An 18523-nucleotide genomic window follows, 5' to 3' on the forward strand; every position below is an offset into this window, starting at 1 on the left:
GGAATTTATTTTTCTTCTTACTGGGGTCTGATCCAAATCCACCCTCAGCAAATGTACCAACTTTTATTGATTCACTAGGCTCTCTGCTAAGAGATCAGGGAATTATTCTGGAGGTACTATATAAGGAAATTGTGAATATATCTCATTATTTTGAAATGTTGCCAAACCTGAATTGTTTGAACTTCATGGACCAAGTAAGTTCAAACAATGTCCACAACAGCTATCTTGAACACATTTGCTGTGTGCTAGCTGTGTTTTCTCTTCTCATTAAAGGAGAATTAGCCTTGATCATACTAAGGTAAAAACATGTGAGTACATCTCGTTTTAACAAGAGTTCACTGGTAAATCTCTTTCTGTAAAGGCATGCTTTCATTAGAACATTTCTTTCAAGATAACACAATTCTTCACTAGTATCTGAAAAAAAAACAATTCAAAAAAAGGGAGAAACCTCCCCCATGTCTGTAGTCACTTAAAACTAGTTGATGTCTTGAAGGAAAAGAAGTTTTGTGCCACCTCCAGTAACTCACTTAAAATACTTGTTCCAGGTATCATATCCTGTAAAAATAATAAAAATATTTCAATTGTTTTACCGTTTATGGTTGAAGATGAATGTCATTTTAATATTTGAAAGCACAGAAATTGCTGTTCTTAAGAGCTTGTGATTTGGGGGAGAGGCAAAAGGAGGGAGAAGGAAGTTAACTAGCAACCAGCACCAAGGACCACCTGAAACAGCCTTCACCAAACCAGAGCAGATTTCAGACAAAAAGATGAACTTTGTTGCAACCCAACTAAAAGCCAGGTCAGCCCAGAAAGCTAAAGTTCTGCCAGGAAACCTGCACACCAAATGAGTTCTGCCAGGGCTGTTGCTGACACCAGTTGTCAATAACAACTAATCTTCAGGTGCAAGGAGGATCATCAGGCATAAGCCTGACGCACCCAGCTTCCTGCACAAACAGCAATACAAAGTAAAGCTCCCATCAATTCCAAGTCATAGAGTTCCTTATTTTAATTTATATGAATGTTAAAAAAAAAAAAACGTTATTTAAGTTAGCTCCTCATAACTTACTTTTCATACACAAATACTTCACTTTCTGCAACTAAAACATTCTTTTTCCAAGCTATTTTCCAGAAATACCAAGCACTTATCATTCATGAACACACATGTGCTTTTGTGTAATTATCCACGTAGAAATTAAACTAAGCTACTGCCCAATTTTTTACTGTGTACTATGCAAGATGACAACAAAAGAATATTCCTAAAAAGATGCCATAAATAAAAGTGACTGAAATCATATAATATTCAAAGTGCTCTAGTTTACACAAGTTCTAAATCAAAATGACATATTTTAGTAAAATATATATACTTGCCTGCAAAATTTCAAATAATGAACACTTGGGTATTAATAGAATACAAGTATTTTATGAACCATATGTGCAGGCGTAACAAAACTGTGCCTGCAAAGAACGTATGCATAATCAAACAAATCAAACAAATCAATCAAATTTATATGCAGAAACACTTAAAAAAAAAAAATCTGTCCCATAAGGTTTGTGCTCATGTTGCTTCAGATACAAGAGAACCTTTTTAATACAAAATAAAGGAAAACAAATGGACATTCTCATACCCGAGCTGTTTCATGCCCACTCTGCTCTATAGATTAAGTAACTTACATTTCTGCACATGCAGCTTTGAAAGCCCAGCTATTTGAGATGCTGGAAAAGGCACAGCTCTCCCTGGATTCTGAGCACAAGTGCATGAACTTTGTTTCACTGTACAGTTGCTGATTGATCAGATGAAGGAAGGAACAGCTGAAGATTTGATTAAATGTTTTTTACTGCATTTTCCACTTTGGCAAATAGAGCAATTACACAGCATTTTATTGAAGTCCTAAGAATACCGAAACCTCCAAGTTTTGGCTCAGAGAAATGACTTTCACTTCAAGACCAAAAACCCCACAATCTAGTTTAACTAGGCAGAGGAGCTGCACTACGAGACTGGATCACTGCCATAAATCTTCACTGGTGTCAGAATGCTTTAACAAAAGCAGAGTTCTCTCTGCGCAGTCCTCCGTCCTTTCAAAATTCAAGACAGTACATTTTACCAAAGCTATGGTTCTGTAGTTTTTACTTCACCTTCCCAAATTCAAGGCAGAATCTCACCCAGTGAAACCTGAAGGGGTGAAGGAGGAGGACCTACCTCTCCCAGCTTATGTTTTCCGTATCCAGCCACGACACATTTCCAAAATCCCATCCCCTGCACTGACCCCTCCAGCTTCACCACCAGCAAAAAGGTTTGCCCCATGCTGCAGGCAGTAACACTCTTCCATGCACACCCAAGTGGCAAATCCAAATCCCTTCAGCAAGGCTAGCAGCACACAATCACTGCAAGGATCCTTCAGCCTTCCCTTCCTCCCCCTCCGAGGGTGCAGAATGCAGCACTGACAGTTGCTAAGTCTCTGTTCTCTCAAATTTAACAGTTTTGGGAAATTTCTGTATCATGCCTACCGATACAAACTGAGCAGCAGATACCAAAGAGAAGTGTGTCATGCACACGTGCACCTGCAGCCTGGTGTGCAGCTGGGAGTTCTAATTTTAGGTTCCTAAGATTTGAATGTTCCTGTAATTACATATAAAACACATACTAAAGCAGACATCGAAGTATTTAGTTAAATTCTTTGTATACAAATTCAGCTACAGACAATTAATCTTTTGAAAAAAATCTAACACAAAACATATGTCAGATTGTTCATGCAAAACTAATAAACAGGTTTTCTAAGTTTATTATACAGAATAATACAAAATTTCAGTGAGCAAGTTTACAGCAGATTGTCTGTAGAAAGGCTAATACATTTCTCAATGAAACAAGTTGAATATTTAAAGCTTTTCAGCAGATGAAAGTCTCCCCCCACACACTGTATTCTGTTACATCAGGTTTTCATCAGCAATTTGAATGAAGCCAGTCATCTGCAAAAACTATTCCCATTTCCTCCTTAATGAGTTTCCAGAGTTGAAGATATTTTAAATTTCTCCAGCCAATTTGTATTAATACTACAGAAATGCTGAACATAATTTGTCATGTAAAAAAATCTTCTAAGTCATGTATTATTTTTAGGTGACATGATCTCATTGTGCCACTGCTGTATTTTAGGGAAGCCAATAAACTATTATTTATGGGTTTGTGTCAAAATAAACACCCATTTGTCACACATCCAATCTAAAACAGCTTAAACAAGCCTCAAAGTTGATTTAAATTTCATGATTATGACACAAAAATTAAATAGAATTTAGGAAATAAAAAAAAAAAGAAAGTTTACACAGCAAAATTAAAATCAGGGCTAATGTAATATGGAAAGTAAAGTGTGCACAGAAACAATTCCTTTATGCAGAAAAATAGGGTCTGTTATGAGAGGAAAAAGTTCTGGGTAAGTAACTAACTAGTTACAAACAGCATTAATTCAAACTAAATAAATCATCATAACCTAAATAGTGTCTTACAAGTCATATACCCTAAAGCATGCTACTACTATGAGTTACTTGAACATCAACAGGTTTGGTACTTTTCTTTCATACACAACCTTGTATACTCTGCAGCAGTTGTACTTTTGCAGTTGGAAATTGGAAGCTTGTTTTAATTATACCTGAATTCACAATTTACATAAAACTGCTCACTGCAGCAGGAGTATTTTGGCACATCATGACTGGAAATGGTGAAGGTGTTCCAAGCTCCTCACCCTCTTCCATCTCCTATCTAGACATGTTTTTTGAGGGGCAAAAAAATGGCATGTGCGATTTTTGCCGTATTTCTCTATGTAAGTGTTCATATAACAGCAACACAACTGGGTGCTGGCTCTGTCTTGGTGCCCAGTAATTAAGGAAGTAGAACAACGACAACCAGTCACTTACAGATTTATACACTTTCTTACTAACTGACAACTAGAGGAATACTTTGTACCCATGACTACATCTTTTGTGGTAGGAGAAGACAACAAAATTTAGTGATAATAAAAGAAAAAAAAACAAAACAAAAAGTGACATGAGAAATACCAGTTTCAATAGTCTTGAAAAAGAAAAACCTTTTCAAACCAATAAAAATAAGAACTAGAGACAGTTATGCATTTCTGTCATGATGGCATTATTGCAATCTTCCTATTAAAAACATCATCAGGTAATACATCATTTTCCCTGCTACATGTGAAACTGATAGTGATCATCTTTTAACCTCTTCTTCCCTCCTGACTGTGGCCCCAATCCCTGGGTCACAGCAGCATGGCACTTCTCTTTAATTGTTCAAAGACAAAGCATCTTCACACAAAGATTATTCTCCATACATTTTACATCCTGCCCCTGATACCTGAGGGAACAAATATATATGTGTATATATATATACATATGTATATAAAAATGTTTAAAGTTAAGGAAAATAATACAGATGACCTGCTAACTGAATTATATTTCAGTATTTTATTAAGCAACCTAGCTACCCATAATCACTCCACCCCACCACTCCCATTCTCCATGCACAGGAACATCCACTTCAGAAACATGAGTGTTTCAATCACATCTCACATAGCTATAGGGAAACTGATGCCTGTCAATGTTCACATACCAACTTAAATCTCCACACCCCTCTCCATTTGGCAGGCATAATTAATTTTTCTGTTAAAATTTACTTCCTTTGCTTTTCAGATTTATTAGCAGTTGATTCGCTACAATTAAAAAAAAAATAATAAATGCAAGTTGCACAGCAACAGACCTATCAATGTGCAATAGCTAAAAAAAAAAAGCCAATAGCACTGTGATACTTAATAAGATTAAAATATAAAGTGGAAAATAAAGCAATGGGATTTGTTGTTATAGCACAGTGTAAGAGCTAACTCACTTCTTCTGTATCTGAACACACATGTAATGGTACAAAGCCTTTTAAACTTGACTACTGCGTGCCTTAAAAAAAGAAATATGACTATTTCAGTTATCTCGCTGAGGAACTGGTAAGCCCTAGATCTTCATTTCCAACAATTGATGTATTCCAGCACATAGAGAGTCATCAGAGCTTCCCTTCCAAGAGGAGATCTATATGTTCAGAAGTGCCAGGCTTTAAATCAGTGCTAGTTGTCCTCTGACACCTACTTATATCAACTAAATAGGTAAGCAGGCTACCCGTTCACAGTATAAGGTCATTAACTCCACTGCTGGGTGTTTATGACAACACAAATCCATTTCAACCTAAAAACCCTTTAGGGAAGTGAGTATTATTTTTTTATTGTTATGGAATTTCAAATTATTCTAAATAAGAAATGTAGGGTTTGCCTCTGCACATCATCTCCCTTTTAGAATAACTCCATCACTATCCTTACTTCAACATGTATTTCTTCACTGTTAAGAGTGATACTGCTTGGTTTAGAAGCCTGTCTTAAAATTTTCCAGAATGCCATCTCCAAACATTACACACAAAATACATCATACCTGTTGCAGAATAAAAAAAGACTTTGAAAACAATTGGAGAACAAATCTGTACCAGGTGTTGTTCTCCCATATCTGGCACCTGTACTCTGCTACTGAAATTATGAATTTCACTCTTAAATAGAAACAGGTTGGGAAGGACTGCAACTTGTAATATTTTTAAAATTTTATGTGTATATAAAAAGAAGATGATTTAGATCATATACATGCAGAGGGTCTGAAAGGGCTAACATGCTTTAAATAGCTTTTCTGTTCTTTCATGATCTAGACCTCTATAAGACAACCAGAACATCACCCAACTTGTGACAGACACGGAAGGTAATACCTTCAGCAAAATAAAAAGAAAACAGAGACTAACTTGCTCAGACTGCTGAGCAAGTATTCCTGCTCTTGTCTGGTCCTCCCACAGCTAACAGTGCTCTTGTTACACTTAGGAAGAAGGTAAATGGCCACATATGAATAGACCTAAATACACAGGAGGAGGTAAAAAATTACATTTTCTCCTTTTTTTAGGCCAGGTAGGAAGCAAAATGTGTTTAAATTTTTAGACACCTCACATCAAAAAGGACACAAAACCAATAAACCTGATTATACAAGCAGCAAGACAAAGTTATCCTAATGCAGACAGAAGACTAGACGTTTTTGGTGTATGACTGTGCAATGAGACACAGGCAACAGTGTCCTGTACCCCCATGAACCCCACAGACTTCCAGCAGTGGTCCTGATGGATTGTGACACAAGACTAGGAGTGTTTGCAAAGGTCTGCAGAGATGTCATAGAAGACATACGGAGTCAGGATTAAGCAAGAGGCACAGCAAAGAACATACAGAGTTGGTATTTCTAAAGAGGCACAGAAAAGAACATTTCATGGCACAGGCAACTGCCCCTAGATGAGTCAGAATGACAACGGCAACTAAGATCAAATAGGCAAGAGAAAATTGAGAGGTAAACAGGAACCTTTGATATAACAAATTTGTAGAGTTTACCACCCTCCAGTACACTGACACGAAGTAACACATCCACCTTTCTACAGCAGACAAAAGATAACTACTGCAAACATATCTAGGATAACCAAACTGTGGTTTACAACAGAAGCAGATCCTTTGCCAGAGAGCAGTTGCACACACATGGATTTCAGGACCTAGGCTTGAGGTCTTCAGCTCAAACCCGCTTGGAGACTGCGGCAGCCTCTACTGGTACCTATCCAGGGTAGGCAGGAAGCCAAAGCTACTGCTGCCAAACTTGTTGAGCCAGTCTTCCCTGTGCTGGCCCACAATGCACCACTTTGTGTTTGGAAATTGCTCAAAAGCTTTTGCTTCCAGCAACAGTGCTGAGCACTTGGGGAAAGACGCCAAAGGAGTCCAAGAAAAGGTATTGCAGGGCCACCATAACAGTACAGACACCCCAAATGCTCCTGTCGGTTGGTGACATCACCTTGAGTCACTGTGATAACAAACAACACAGTGCTTCCTGTCAAGCCTCGATCTCACAACATTATTCACAGGACAACTCTTAGTGTGATTAAATTATAAATAACACTGCTGATGCTGCACCTTACCATCACATCCTCCCATTTTACAATGAAGAGCATCATCTATCCAGACTGTGATTTTGGACCTTGCCCAGGACAGGGTCCTTCCTTCACATCTTCGTGGTTATCAATGATAACTCTCAATGGTGTTAGCAGGAGAACAGAGAATGGCAGTGTTGCAGAGAGAACCCTTTTGAATCCTAAGCAGTTGTAAACAAGCCTCAGATAAGAGACACTGACAGTGCATTGAAGATTTTACTCCTGTGTTCTACCTACTCCATGGTTAAAAATAGCATTCTTATCTCCAAGGCTATCAAACTAACACTTCAAATCATTAAATTAAGGCCACAAAAACAACAGAAGAGACTTGCAAGTTTTATCCCAGCAAATGATGTAGTGGTCCATGGTCCTGTATTTCAGGGCATAAGCTAATAGTCAGGCAGAACCATTATGAAATTTTCCAAACACAAGTTGATGTGTTTTGGACTTCAAACAACCCATGGAAATAGTGGAGTTGAAATAGCCAAGTAAAGCAAACCAAGTCAGCTGGCTATTAAAGTAGGTTCTACAGAAGGAACAGACAAGGAGAGGACTCTGTCTATCCTAGACACAAAACATTATCATACTCTTACAGGCATAGTTCAGACAACAGCATTTCCCCAAGAATCTCTTAACCCAACTGACAGTAAAAGTCTTCCTTCAATCACTAAGCCACAAGAAAAGAAAAAGAATATTTAGGACAAAACCTGGCCATTGATTACACAAGCAGGTATTACACTCTCTTTGGTAAGCAACAGAGATAGTGAATTCAGTTCAAACCTTCTCTTCTGTAAATTACAAACTACAACATGGAACAGGAGCTCCTCAACAAGTGTGATTTCTAGACAGGTGCTTTGGGTAAAACAGCTTACACAGAAAAAGAAAACAAAATTGCTTTCTGAAATTCATCTTCAAGCACTTTTATGAAGGAAATTCATTTAAGCCTTTCCTCTCACTTCCTATTAGTACCAGTGGGAGCAGGATGACTGCCATCTCTTAGGTGATCAGAACAGACACATTCAAACACAGATTACACATTAAAAAAAGGAGAAAAAAAAATAAATTATCTAAAGAAAACATCAAAACCCCCAAATTATATTCCTCACAAATCAAAGCCCACCAAAGCCTTACAGTTGTCAGAGACACGTTAAACTCCTTTAACACATTTCTGAAGTCATTCTAAGTGAACAGGAGGGAAATGGACAATTTTAACATTTCCTGGGAAAAGTGGGAAAATTCATTATTTTGGAAGCTGCTTTCCAAACAGTTTTACATGGCTGCCTCAATCATTCAGCACCTACACCCTGATTACTGAGAACGCTTTTTATTCCTTTGTCATATCCATCAAAAATAAAGCCAGTCAACCCAAATCTTGGTAGAGTTTGAGGTTTCTGGATACGCCACACTACTACAGATTTGTTCTGAAGGGATAAAAGGAGTATTTGGTATGGTTCATATTTACGTATACTGTATAGGTGATGCCTCTTTTTTAGTTCACATTTACATATACTGTATAGGTGATGTCTCTTTCTCCTTTTGGCAGCATTTGCAATAGCCCTGCAATAAGAGAGAAAAATAAATGACTCTTCCTCAGCAGAGTAACCCAGGTTCAAAGGGTATTCTCTCCAGCTCACAGTTATTGGAAACTGTCTCAAGAATTTCAATCAAAGAAACTTTTGGTTTCTATTACCTGGCTTTCTGACATATTAACTACCAAAAAAAAAAAAAAGTAACAAATATGTTAAATGATAAAAACTATTTCTTACTCACTGATTAGTTTTCACAATATTCTACTTATATCAGACCTTAACTCGCATTGCAGTTATTCCCAGCTACAGCATCTCTAACACTCTAAAAGATAACCAAGATAAAAGATCTGCTATGCTATACAATCACATTGGTAGCCACGCAAAAATCCAATCAGATTCACTCTGAAAAGATGCAGAATCAAGCACGGTCCAACAGATTCTAAGATTATCAGACCAAACATGCTAGAAAAATTGGTATCTTCTTTAAGCAACCATCACCTTGTTTTGGAAACTATTTTAAAGTTAGAATGCAACCACTAATTTACAAATGTTTCACTAATCAGAGATGGAGGAGCTGCTTAATCCAGCATTACTGGGAAGGAAAAAAAAATAGTGTAGAACCACACCCTAGGTGTAAATTGATACAGATTTTCTTTTGTATTTTAGCCTGAAACAATAGCCAGAGGGTGTCAGTTAGGCTATACACACTGTGACAAAGCAATGGCTACAATATCTAGGGACTGACAATTAAAATGTTTGCATAGCCAAGTACCTCTCTGCCTGCTCACAAGGTGATCTCTGCCTTGTGATCTCTGATGGATCACAAGGTCAGCATGGCTGCCTCACACAGGCAGACTCTTTCCCCATAACCTGGTCCTGCATCCTTCGTCCATCAGAAGCAAACCCCTTCTTTTTGACTTCAGTGAATCACAATAAGACCTCACATCCCCAGATACCACTTAACAGAACTCCAATTTTCCCCACTGACTACTACATCATTTATGCTGTCAATGAAAAAAAATGTAGACAGAAAACTGAATTTATTAAAGGAAATATACAGAGTATGTTAAAGGAAAACAAACATGCAATTTACTGTGTTTTCAGCATATTACTGCTTTTCACATTTAACTCATTAAACCTTCTACACTCGATTTTAATGCAAGCTGCTATAAGACTTTCAGGCAACTATAACAGTGTGAAATTATCCAATAAACTTTCTTTCAAATAAAATGTGAGAGCTCTAAATTTCAGAACAAAAGTGTACATCGTGAACTTACAACCTCAAGGATGCTGCCTATTGGAATTTAGGCCTTCAGCTGCTGTGTAGACATTTTTTCAGGGCCAGCTGAAAACACTGCATTTTCTATTCCACTATAAACAGTTGATGAAAGATAGAAGTTCTGTATAACCACAAAGAAACAGATCAAGAACATTGTGTTAAATTTTTTGGCTGTTATAACCCCACCATATGAGAAGGGAATTATCCTTTTCACCATTTATTATCAGTGAAGTTTGTCTATGGGCTATACTGAAGCTATCAAAAGTTGAAATCAGGGCGGGGGTGAGCTTGCAAATAAACGATCTTTCTCATGGGAAAACAGGTTACCACAAAATAGCTTATTCCACAAGGGCTGACAAGCAACATTTACACACAAATAACTGAGCATTGGTGTATTTCTAACCTCCTTGAGCCAATCATTTAGAATATTTCCCATCACAGTGACCATTTCCACAGCTAGTGATAATAACTCCAAGTGATGTGGGAGCAGCTGTATGTGCAGTTTACTTTGATGAAGTCATACCCTGTAGTATCTGGGGTTACCACAAGAATCAGCTTGAGAGAGCAACCACACCACCCATCCCAGCTCACAGCTGAACACAGCCTGCACAGGCAGGGAGAATTTTGACTGTGCAAAGCCTTCTAGCAACATGAACACCAATTACAATAAATCCATTGCCTTTCACAACTGCTTTTGCAGTCGTGCTACTCTGCTCCATTACACTTTGAATTCCCTTGGCCAGATTTTAACACTTGCTGCTGAAAACTTAAAGTGTAAGTACAAAGCTGTATTCATTTCTGTGCTGTCACCTACACGGTAAGAAAGTCTAAGAAGTAATGTTGAGTATCACACAACTTCAACAGCAATGATTTTTTTTTTTTCATTAAAAGGGAAGAGAAACAACTTTTAAGTAACTTATAGACTATATAGAATACTTACAAATCAGATACTACAATCATTTGTGAAAGATGAAACCTTTTCTGCCTTGTAAGTGATAAAGAGATCACAGGTCTCCCCAGCCAGTCCTTGGCAGTTACAGCCACAGGCAAGGCATAATCAGAAAAGGTGTAAGAACTATTTGCCTTTTCTTTTATAGATTCACTCTGATGGAAGAAACAGCTTTTAAAATAGTTACCTTAGAGAGAGAGTAATCTGCATCCTCTTAACCCAATTTATTTAAAAGTACCCTTCACTAAGGTTTTTTGTCTTCCCTGCTCTACTTAGACAATAGCGTTATCAACTCGTGTCAAAGTCATATTTCCACATAATATTTATTGCATTGTTCTTCTACTTAGCATTTGTTTTTAAAGAATAGAACAGAAACTATACAAAAAGCAATATTTAATCAAGTGTTATCAAGACAGCTTCTCTTCTGCATAGAGATAACCTAGCTAAGCACACATACCAGTGTATGCATACCAGCATATATAAGAAGTGTAAGAACAGTGAATTCCTGACTGTTATGTATGGACGTAAGGGTTCTTAAAAAAATATTAAAAAAAAAAAATCAAGGGGTTCTTAAAAAATATTAAAAAAAAAATCCTACTTCCTCACATATTATGGACAGATTGAGGCAGTTTTGCAGCTGCAGATCCAGCCAAAATCCCCAAGAACTTGCAATATCACACTAATACTATGGTAATATCTAAACCCTACAAAGTATCATTAAAGCATAAAAGATGACACAGTTCTAACTTGCAGTCTAACATCACAATATTCTATTTATAACATGTGACTCATCTCACCAGAAATAATTAAATATTGTAAACAGAACTTGGATTTAAGGGGAAAAAATAACAAGAAGAAAATGAGGGCCAGTCACTGCAGATAATCTCAAAAGTAGCATCCCTTCAAATTGCATGTTTTTCAAGCTATGTCATAAAATCGCTACAATTTTCTTGAACAGTTCAATGCATGTTTAAATTCTCTCTGTAATTGTTTTACAATAACCAGTCCACAAATCCTTAAAACACTCAGTGTAAATAGTCAATTAAAATGCTATGAAATGAAGAGGAGATTTATCTGATTACAGACTGTGAATAGCTATGCAGAATGTCAAAAAAGAAGCATGGCACTTTGTACTGCTACCTTAAAATATTTATTTCAATCCATTAAAAATTCTCACAGTGTATCTGCAGACAGTCAAGGACTATAGAGTCCTCTAAGCATCTTTGACATGATTTAACACAATAAAAATCAACTCAATTGAGCACCTCCCAAGGCTGAACAAAAACAAATTTAAATTTGAAATGAGATGCTGTCTCTTACTTGTATTTACAACTTAATATTGGAATAAAAGTTTCACCAATGCTTTAATTATTTATTGAACCTGCTGCTGGGAAAATTCTAGACCTTGGTTCTATGTGATAAAGATGCTTCTAGTAAGCCCTCCTGGCCTGATCCTGGAGCTCACTGCTCAAAACTGCCCAGTACGCTCAATTAGAACAACAGGTTCATTGCCCAGCTCTCAGCACCCTCACAGCAATGCTAACTTGCATTAATAACAATTACTATAACCAAATCTCAAGGCTTCTGCTGAATTCCCTGGAGGTTCATAGAGTCTCTTCCCATCTCCCCAGGATATATTAACTCTTCAAGGTAACCTGTTGTCAGATGACATGATGCAGAAAAGAATTTGCTCCCACCTGTTCTCCTGATAGATTCCTACAGTAACAAAGTCAGCTAGAGTGTCTTCTAAACATGCCCACCAAGAACTGACTGTTTGCATTCCCACAGAAAATTCAAGTTGCTTTATTAAGACCAGTATAGTCTAAAAACGGTATGACTGGTGCCATGCTACATTACCATGCAGCCAGCATCAATTCTGACCTGTGATACCTCTGAACACCACCTAATGCATCCCTCAACTAACCTCAACCTATGATGAAGCAACTGCCTCCTCTGCATATCCCTACATGACTATCATGAGGACCACCTCCTCCAAAACAGCTCAGTTAGGTACAGAGGGCAATCAGAAACTTCCTCAGAATTCTCAGAAGCACCAAGTACAAATCATTAGAATAAATCACTGGCAGACTGTATGGATGCTTTGAGGGAGGCAAAGATTTCTTTTTAGTCAAGGTTCAACGATCTTCCTCAATTGCAATTGATTAGGTTGAGCTCAAGACCCAAGTTAAAAAGGTTCTGTCCTCCTCCTATACCTTGTTGCCAGTTAGCTATAAACTATGGTGACAGTACTAGCAAAGTGCTTCACACAGGCAGTACCAAGAGACTCACCCCTTGAAGGATGTAATGCACAAAACCAAAAAAAGGGTGTGCATAGGTAATAGAAAGAGTAAGATGCTTAACTTCTGGTCAGTTTGGGCTGAATACCCTATTAAACACACACCATTTAAAATTGTTTGACCACACCTCTCCATATCATTTTCCATTCTGAGGTGCTGTAGTTTCCTTTGCATTTTTGGTATTACACGCATCTCAAAATTATTTCATGAGTCAATGTAAGAATCTAAGAGACTTTCACCCCAACCACTTCGAAAGGATTTCACACTTTAACAACTATTACTGTAAATCACCATGATCTCTGTTAAGAACAGATAGGTTCTTTCCCTCTCTCCAAGATAGCCCTGGAGGTGGTGGTTGGTTGGTGTTTTTTGGTTTTATTTAAAACAAGATACTAGCAGGAACTGGAAATGTACTGTGGGGAGAGTCAGTGTGTCTCAGGGAGTGAGGAGGGGTTAAGCCCCCAGTCCCTTTAATTCCTTTAGGCCGCATTGTTTCTACCCAGAGCTTCCCTACTCTTTCAACAGAGTAAAACAAGATCTATTTTGAGATCATCTTCACAACAATGGTCTAGATAATTTTTTAAAAAATCAAACCAAATTCAATACAAGTTAGCAAGAATCTCCTGAAAAAAAATAACTTCTTTGCCCACATGTTTCAAGTACTAATTACAAAGTCTGACACTAAGAAACATTTTTTCAGATCAGATAGTAGACACATCAAATTTGTTTTGAGACCTGCTACATCTCCCAAGATGAACTGAGTGATGTGAACACATTAGCTGCATCTGATGGCACATACTCCCAGTATCAAAGACTGAAAGATGCACTTCAGCAAAGTTCCATTTAAAAATGTAAGAAAAGGACTAGATTGTCTGACACTTGTTTTAGAATGCATTCACAGACAATAATGCATCATGCTCTGCTACACTTGCTGCATCAGAGCAAAAGCTGTGTGGCAGGGGAATAACACCTTGAGTTGGTTCACAAGCAGTCAGTAATTAAGTGACTATATGAGCTAAAAGATTGTCATGTGAACTACATGTGGAAACAACGGAATTGCTTCTAACGTGCTCTTACATTGGTAGTATTGCTCATCACAAGAAGCCAAAGTGTATAAGGTCGAAGTAAATCAAAAAGGGTACTTTAGAGTAAGATTTTCCCCACAATGATAGATGCCCCTTTCTTATTTCCATCTGTCAGGGATTTTTCCATACCAAAAGCAAGCCAAGTCCATTGCCCCATACCTTAATTCCAGCAGTTCTGATTTCTACATTGAAGCTCATCATGCACTATAACTTCCTTAAGAAGCAACATGTAGGAAAGCATTCAGCGAGCTTCTCACTTTGGTTAAGGTATGTGACAATCCCAGTAGGAATGACTGCATATTATGGACTAGCAGAATAGAGAACACTTAAGAGCAGTGAAAAAGAAACAGGGAAATGTGAGACACAAACATTTGGAGTTTGGGAAGCCCAAATTCTGTTTCTAGTTCTTTAGTGTGAGCTTGGCTATGTCAAGCAGGGTTAGATAAATAAAAGAAGTGTTTGAGACTATGAACTAATTTTAGTTTCCTGATCCCTACGTGGAACTAGCATCACTGACAGGTATTAAGGACTCATCAAGCTTCACAACCACCAGCATGCTGAGAGGAGCTGCCTGATCAGCAAATAAGAAACGTTAGCAACAAAAGGTGTGTCTGAAATCCTGCTTCTCTCCACAGCTTGCAAATGTCTTGAAATTACGAGTTAGGTCCTTTAGTCCTTTAAAAGAGTAACAGGCATCATTCTTTTCCTTCAAAGAACAACAACAGGAGAAGCTATCAATGTTAAGCTATTTTTTAAATACAGTGTTATGACAACAGGAACACTCACTCTTCATTCAGGAGACCCAGACTCTACTGCCTACAAGACCTAAATCCATCTCTTGCCACCAGGCAGGATGATGATGAGGCTGCTCCCACTAGAAGAAACGGCACGTGGGAAAGGAAACAACTACAATGTGTAACCCAGTGTGTGCACTGGCCATGGGAGCTTGACATGAAAGGTGACAACTGTTAAACAGAGAAAACAGTTCTTGGTTTGGACCCCAACTCTAGTTAGTGGACTATAAAGTCAAGTTCTCTCCTTCACCCCCTCTCCAGGCCATGAATATTTAATTCTTTTATGCAAACTTGAAGAGTTGCAATGCAAGGTTAAATTAGCCTAAATAACCTTGAAACTCTATTGTGAAGTTAGGCCTCTGAGTCAACTCCCAATCCGTAGAGAAAGGACTTTCTTACACAATGAGTTCTTTTGTTAGCCAGGTTTAAAATACTGTGTACCACAACCAAAACCTTGGTTAGAGTTGATTTGGCAAAATTTATACCTTTGGTTCATCTTTCTGTATTAAGATTCATGGTTTATAGAGTCCAATTATTTAATAAATGTTTGTTCCTGAATTTTGAACGCAAAATTCTTCTTGGGAAAAGGAAGCAGTTACAGTATTCGCCAAACTTTAGATGATAACACAACATGTACACATGCTGACATACTTTGCTGCTCCCCTAGTTCTTTAACTGCAGACTTTATTAATACTACTTTTTCTTTCGCTGTTTTGCAGTAGTCTGAGCTCCCTGAGTTCCAGACCAGCTACAGGTACACACTAAGTCAGTGTCTCATTCATATGTCATAAAGTGACCAAAATAAATATCTGGAAGCCTCACAGAGCTACTGAGTTTCACTTTTAACTCTCCAAGTGCTTTATGAACTTTCTTCAGATCATAACCCTACAAATCGTTCACACGGTTGGAGCCAGTGCAGAGAAGCTGTGTCTCAGTGGTCAGCCCATGCAAAAACCTTTTCGTGATCTCTCTCCAGAGAGAAGAAGGGGAAGAAAAGAAAAAAGTATTTTTCACCCTGTTAGCTAATCTTTAAAATTTATAAACCTTAGATGCACGCATTTTGAGAGGCAGAAATAAGAAAGAATATTTGAAAATCCTTAGTAAAACCTTTACTAGGATAGTGTGTATGCTTCTTGTTATAAATGCTGATTTAGCACTTGAATGATTTGCCTATTCAGAAAAATAAACCAAATATCCAACTGCTAGCCTGGACCTCAGCAATGAAGTGATAAAGTGATTTTTCAAATGCCTAAGAACTTATACATACACTTAGAAGATGACAAAATGGCACCCACAATTCTGAATGCCACAGCACAGCTGTCTATTACATCTTTCTTACAGGTCAGTGATCACTGCCTGGTCCTAGAAATTGATTTTTTTGTGATTTTAGAAACACGGGGAATTCTACAATAAACAGGCATTTTGATTCAGCCTCAGTATGGATCACTGCCTCCCAGCCTAACTAGCCCATGTCACCTTTAAGCTTCCTTTGCAGGTTGCAGTTCACAAGTGCTGAAATGGATCATCTCCCTGGTAGATTCTGCCTTCTGTGATTGCAAACTAAATTTACAAACTCAGTCTCCCATTTCTAACAGCATCAAGTAAATGACCCAGGTCTAACTGATTGAGTATTTAGGAGAAGGAGGCCTATCCTGTGACACTTCTGAGAAAGCCTGATGGAACCGAGCTAGCACCAACAGTATTAAGGAAGTTGTAGAACATTTCTCTGTTACAAAACAATTGTTAAACTGGAAAAATAAACACCAAAAAAAAAGTGAACATCACAAGTCAGACTCACCACTGTTTTTTTCCACTCCCTGTTACAAAGTTACCAATAATCTAGAGCTTCCATTCAGCATCTGCTTACAAACTCAAGTAACATTGTTACTCTTGAAACAAACTCGGCTGTTAATGGGCTTTTGCTAATCAAAGGTGAAAGGTCACTCTCATTTAGCAGTACACTAAGAAATAAACAGAACACAGTGGCATGACAGAGGAAGAAATCAGTGTTCAAATATTGACATGGATTATATTAAGAACCAAAACATTTTAGCTCAAGATATATCAGTCCTGGTCACACAGCTTCCTTGGCACTATTTATAGTTAAAAAAAAAACCCAAACAACCAGCTAGAAATACAGCAAAGACAATAAGTAACCTATGCCCTACTTTGTAGTTTTGAGATTACATGTTAATTTAATAATAATACCACCACTGACAAATTGCAAGTCCCAAAACCAAAAAATTGATGTTTCCCTTCTCATTCCTATGCACGACCTCTCCTAACTAGTTATGGGCAGGAAAACTTCTCTGCGCACTTTTCTTCAGGAATAAATTGCACTCACCTTCTCGGCAAAGTCGCATTGCATCTCGGTTTCTTCCGTATTCCTTGAAACTTTCTTCTAATGCTGTTCCTAAAACCAAAAAGTCACAAGATCGCGATCCATGCATAAACCGAGAGTTGGGCTGACACCCCCAACCCCCTCCTCCCTCCGCTACTGACCTGTAGCATTTCCTCTATGGGAACAGACCACCGCACCAGGGATACGCGCTCCCACCGCTGCGGCAGTAAATACAGCTTCAGACGGACTGAGACCTGCCGTCCCGTCCCAGAGAGCGGGGCGGTGCTGGCCGAGCCGCTGTCAGCGGCAGGGGATGCCTCACCTGAAGCGAGAGCTCCCCGGGCCCGAGCCCAGGCTGAATCGAGGGCAGGAGGTGCTGGCCTCCGGCGACTGGCTCAGACCTCCCCGCACCATGTCCCGGATTACAGGAACTGGGGCAAGCGCTGCCCGCTCCGTGCTGCATCCGAGTCCCCGGCCGGGGAGCGCCGCCACCTCGGCAGCCGCGTACCGGACAACAAACTCGGCCGCGACGTTAGTGGGGGTGGGTAGTGGTAGTGGAAACGGACCCAACCGCCACCCCGGACGCAGGACGCCCCCGTGCCGGGCACCCTGCTGTGCTGTATCGGCGCCCCATGGTCCTTCCCTCGGCGGTGCCGTGAGCGGAGCACCCCCAGCCCCGAGGGAGTGGGGGCCGGACCGGTAGAGACGGTGGGGGTGGGGGGAAAGAGAGGGAGAGGGCGACCGCTCACCGTCGTTCCCGTGAAGTTTAGCAGCATCGACCCAATGGCTCCAGGGCTGCCCCAGCATCGCCTCGGGGCTGGGCAGGGACCTGCGCTCCCCGACAGCCGCCATTGCCGCTGCGGTGGCGGCGGGGCCGGCGCCGCTCCCGCCTCCTCCGCCTCCGCCTCCTTCGCCGTGGCGGGGCCGCCGCTGCCGCTGCCTGGCCGCCGCCGCGCTGCGCTGCTCCCTTCTGACGTCACCCGCGGCCCGGACCGACATTCTTTCCGCTGCTAGAATGTAACGAGAACAAGTCATCGGGCGGTTAAGGTGGCGCCGCGATTTTAAGGAAGCGCCGCGGCGCTGTCAGCCCGCCCGCCCGCTGGCTCTCTCTCCTCCCCGCGGGCAACCTGCGGCCCTGGGCCGCCGACCACTCACCTCTGTGGCAGCCCGGGGGGCAGGAACCGGGTGCCCATTATTGTAGGGGGAAGCACTCCCTTCC

At 39.7% G+C, this 18523-nt stretch overlaps 1 protein-coding gene across 2 annotated transcripts in view; it reads right to left on the reverse strand.

The window, feature by feature from the left end:
* The window catches only part of ATXN7 (ataxin 7), a 59171-nt gene extending 40868 nt beyond the window's left edge, over window positions 1-18303 (reverse strand). The window contains exons 1-2 of one of the 2 annotated variants that reach the window (XM_054387675.1): window positions 18054-18303; window positions 17308-17370 (exon numbers count right to left, since the gene is read on the reverse strand). In XM_054387675.1, coding sequence (XP_054243650.1) covers window positions 17308-17370; window positions 18054-18303 — 313 coding nt within the window. Of the gene's footprint in view, window positions 1-17307; window positions 17377-18053 lie in introns of both variants that reach the window. The other variant, XM_054387674.1, reaches the window with a different exon arrangement.
* Window positions 18304-18523: the final 220 nt, after the last annotated feature.

This window comes from Indicator indicator, chromosome 15 (assembly GCF_027791375.1).
Source record: "Indicator indicator isolate 239-I01 chromosome 15, UM_Iind_1.1, whole genome shotgun sequence".
Lineage (NCBI taxonomy): Eukaryota > Metazoa > Chordata > Aves > Piciformes > Indicatoridae > Indicator > Indicator indicator.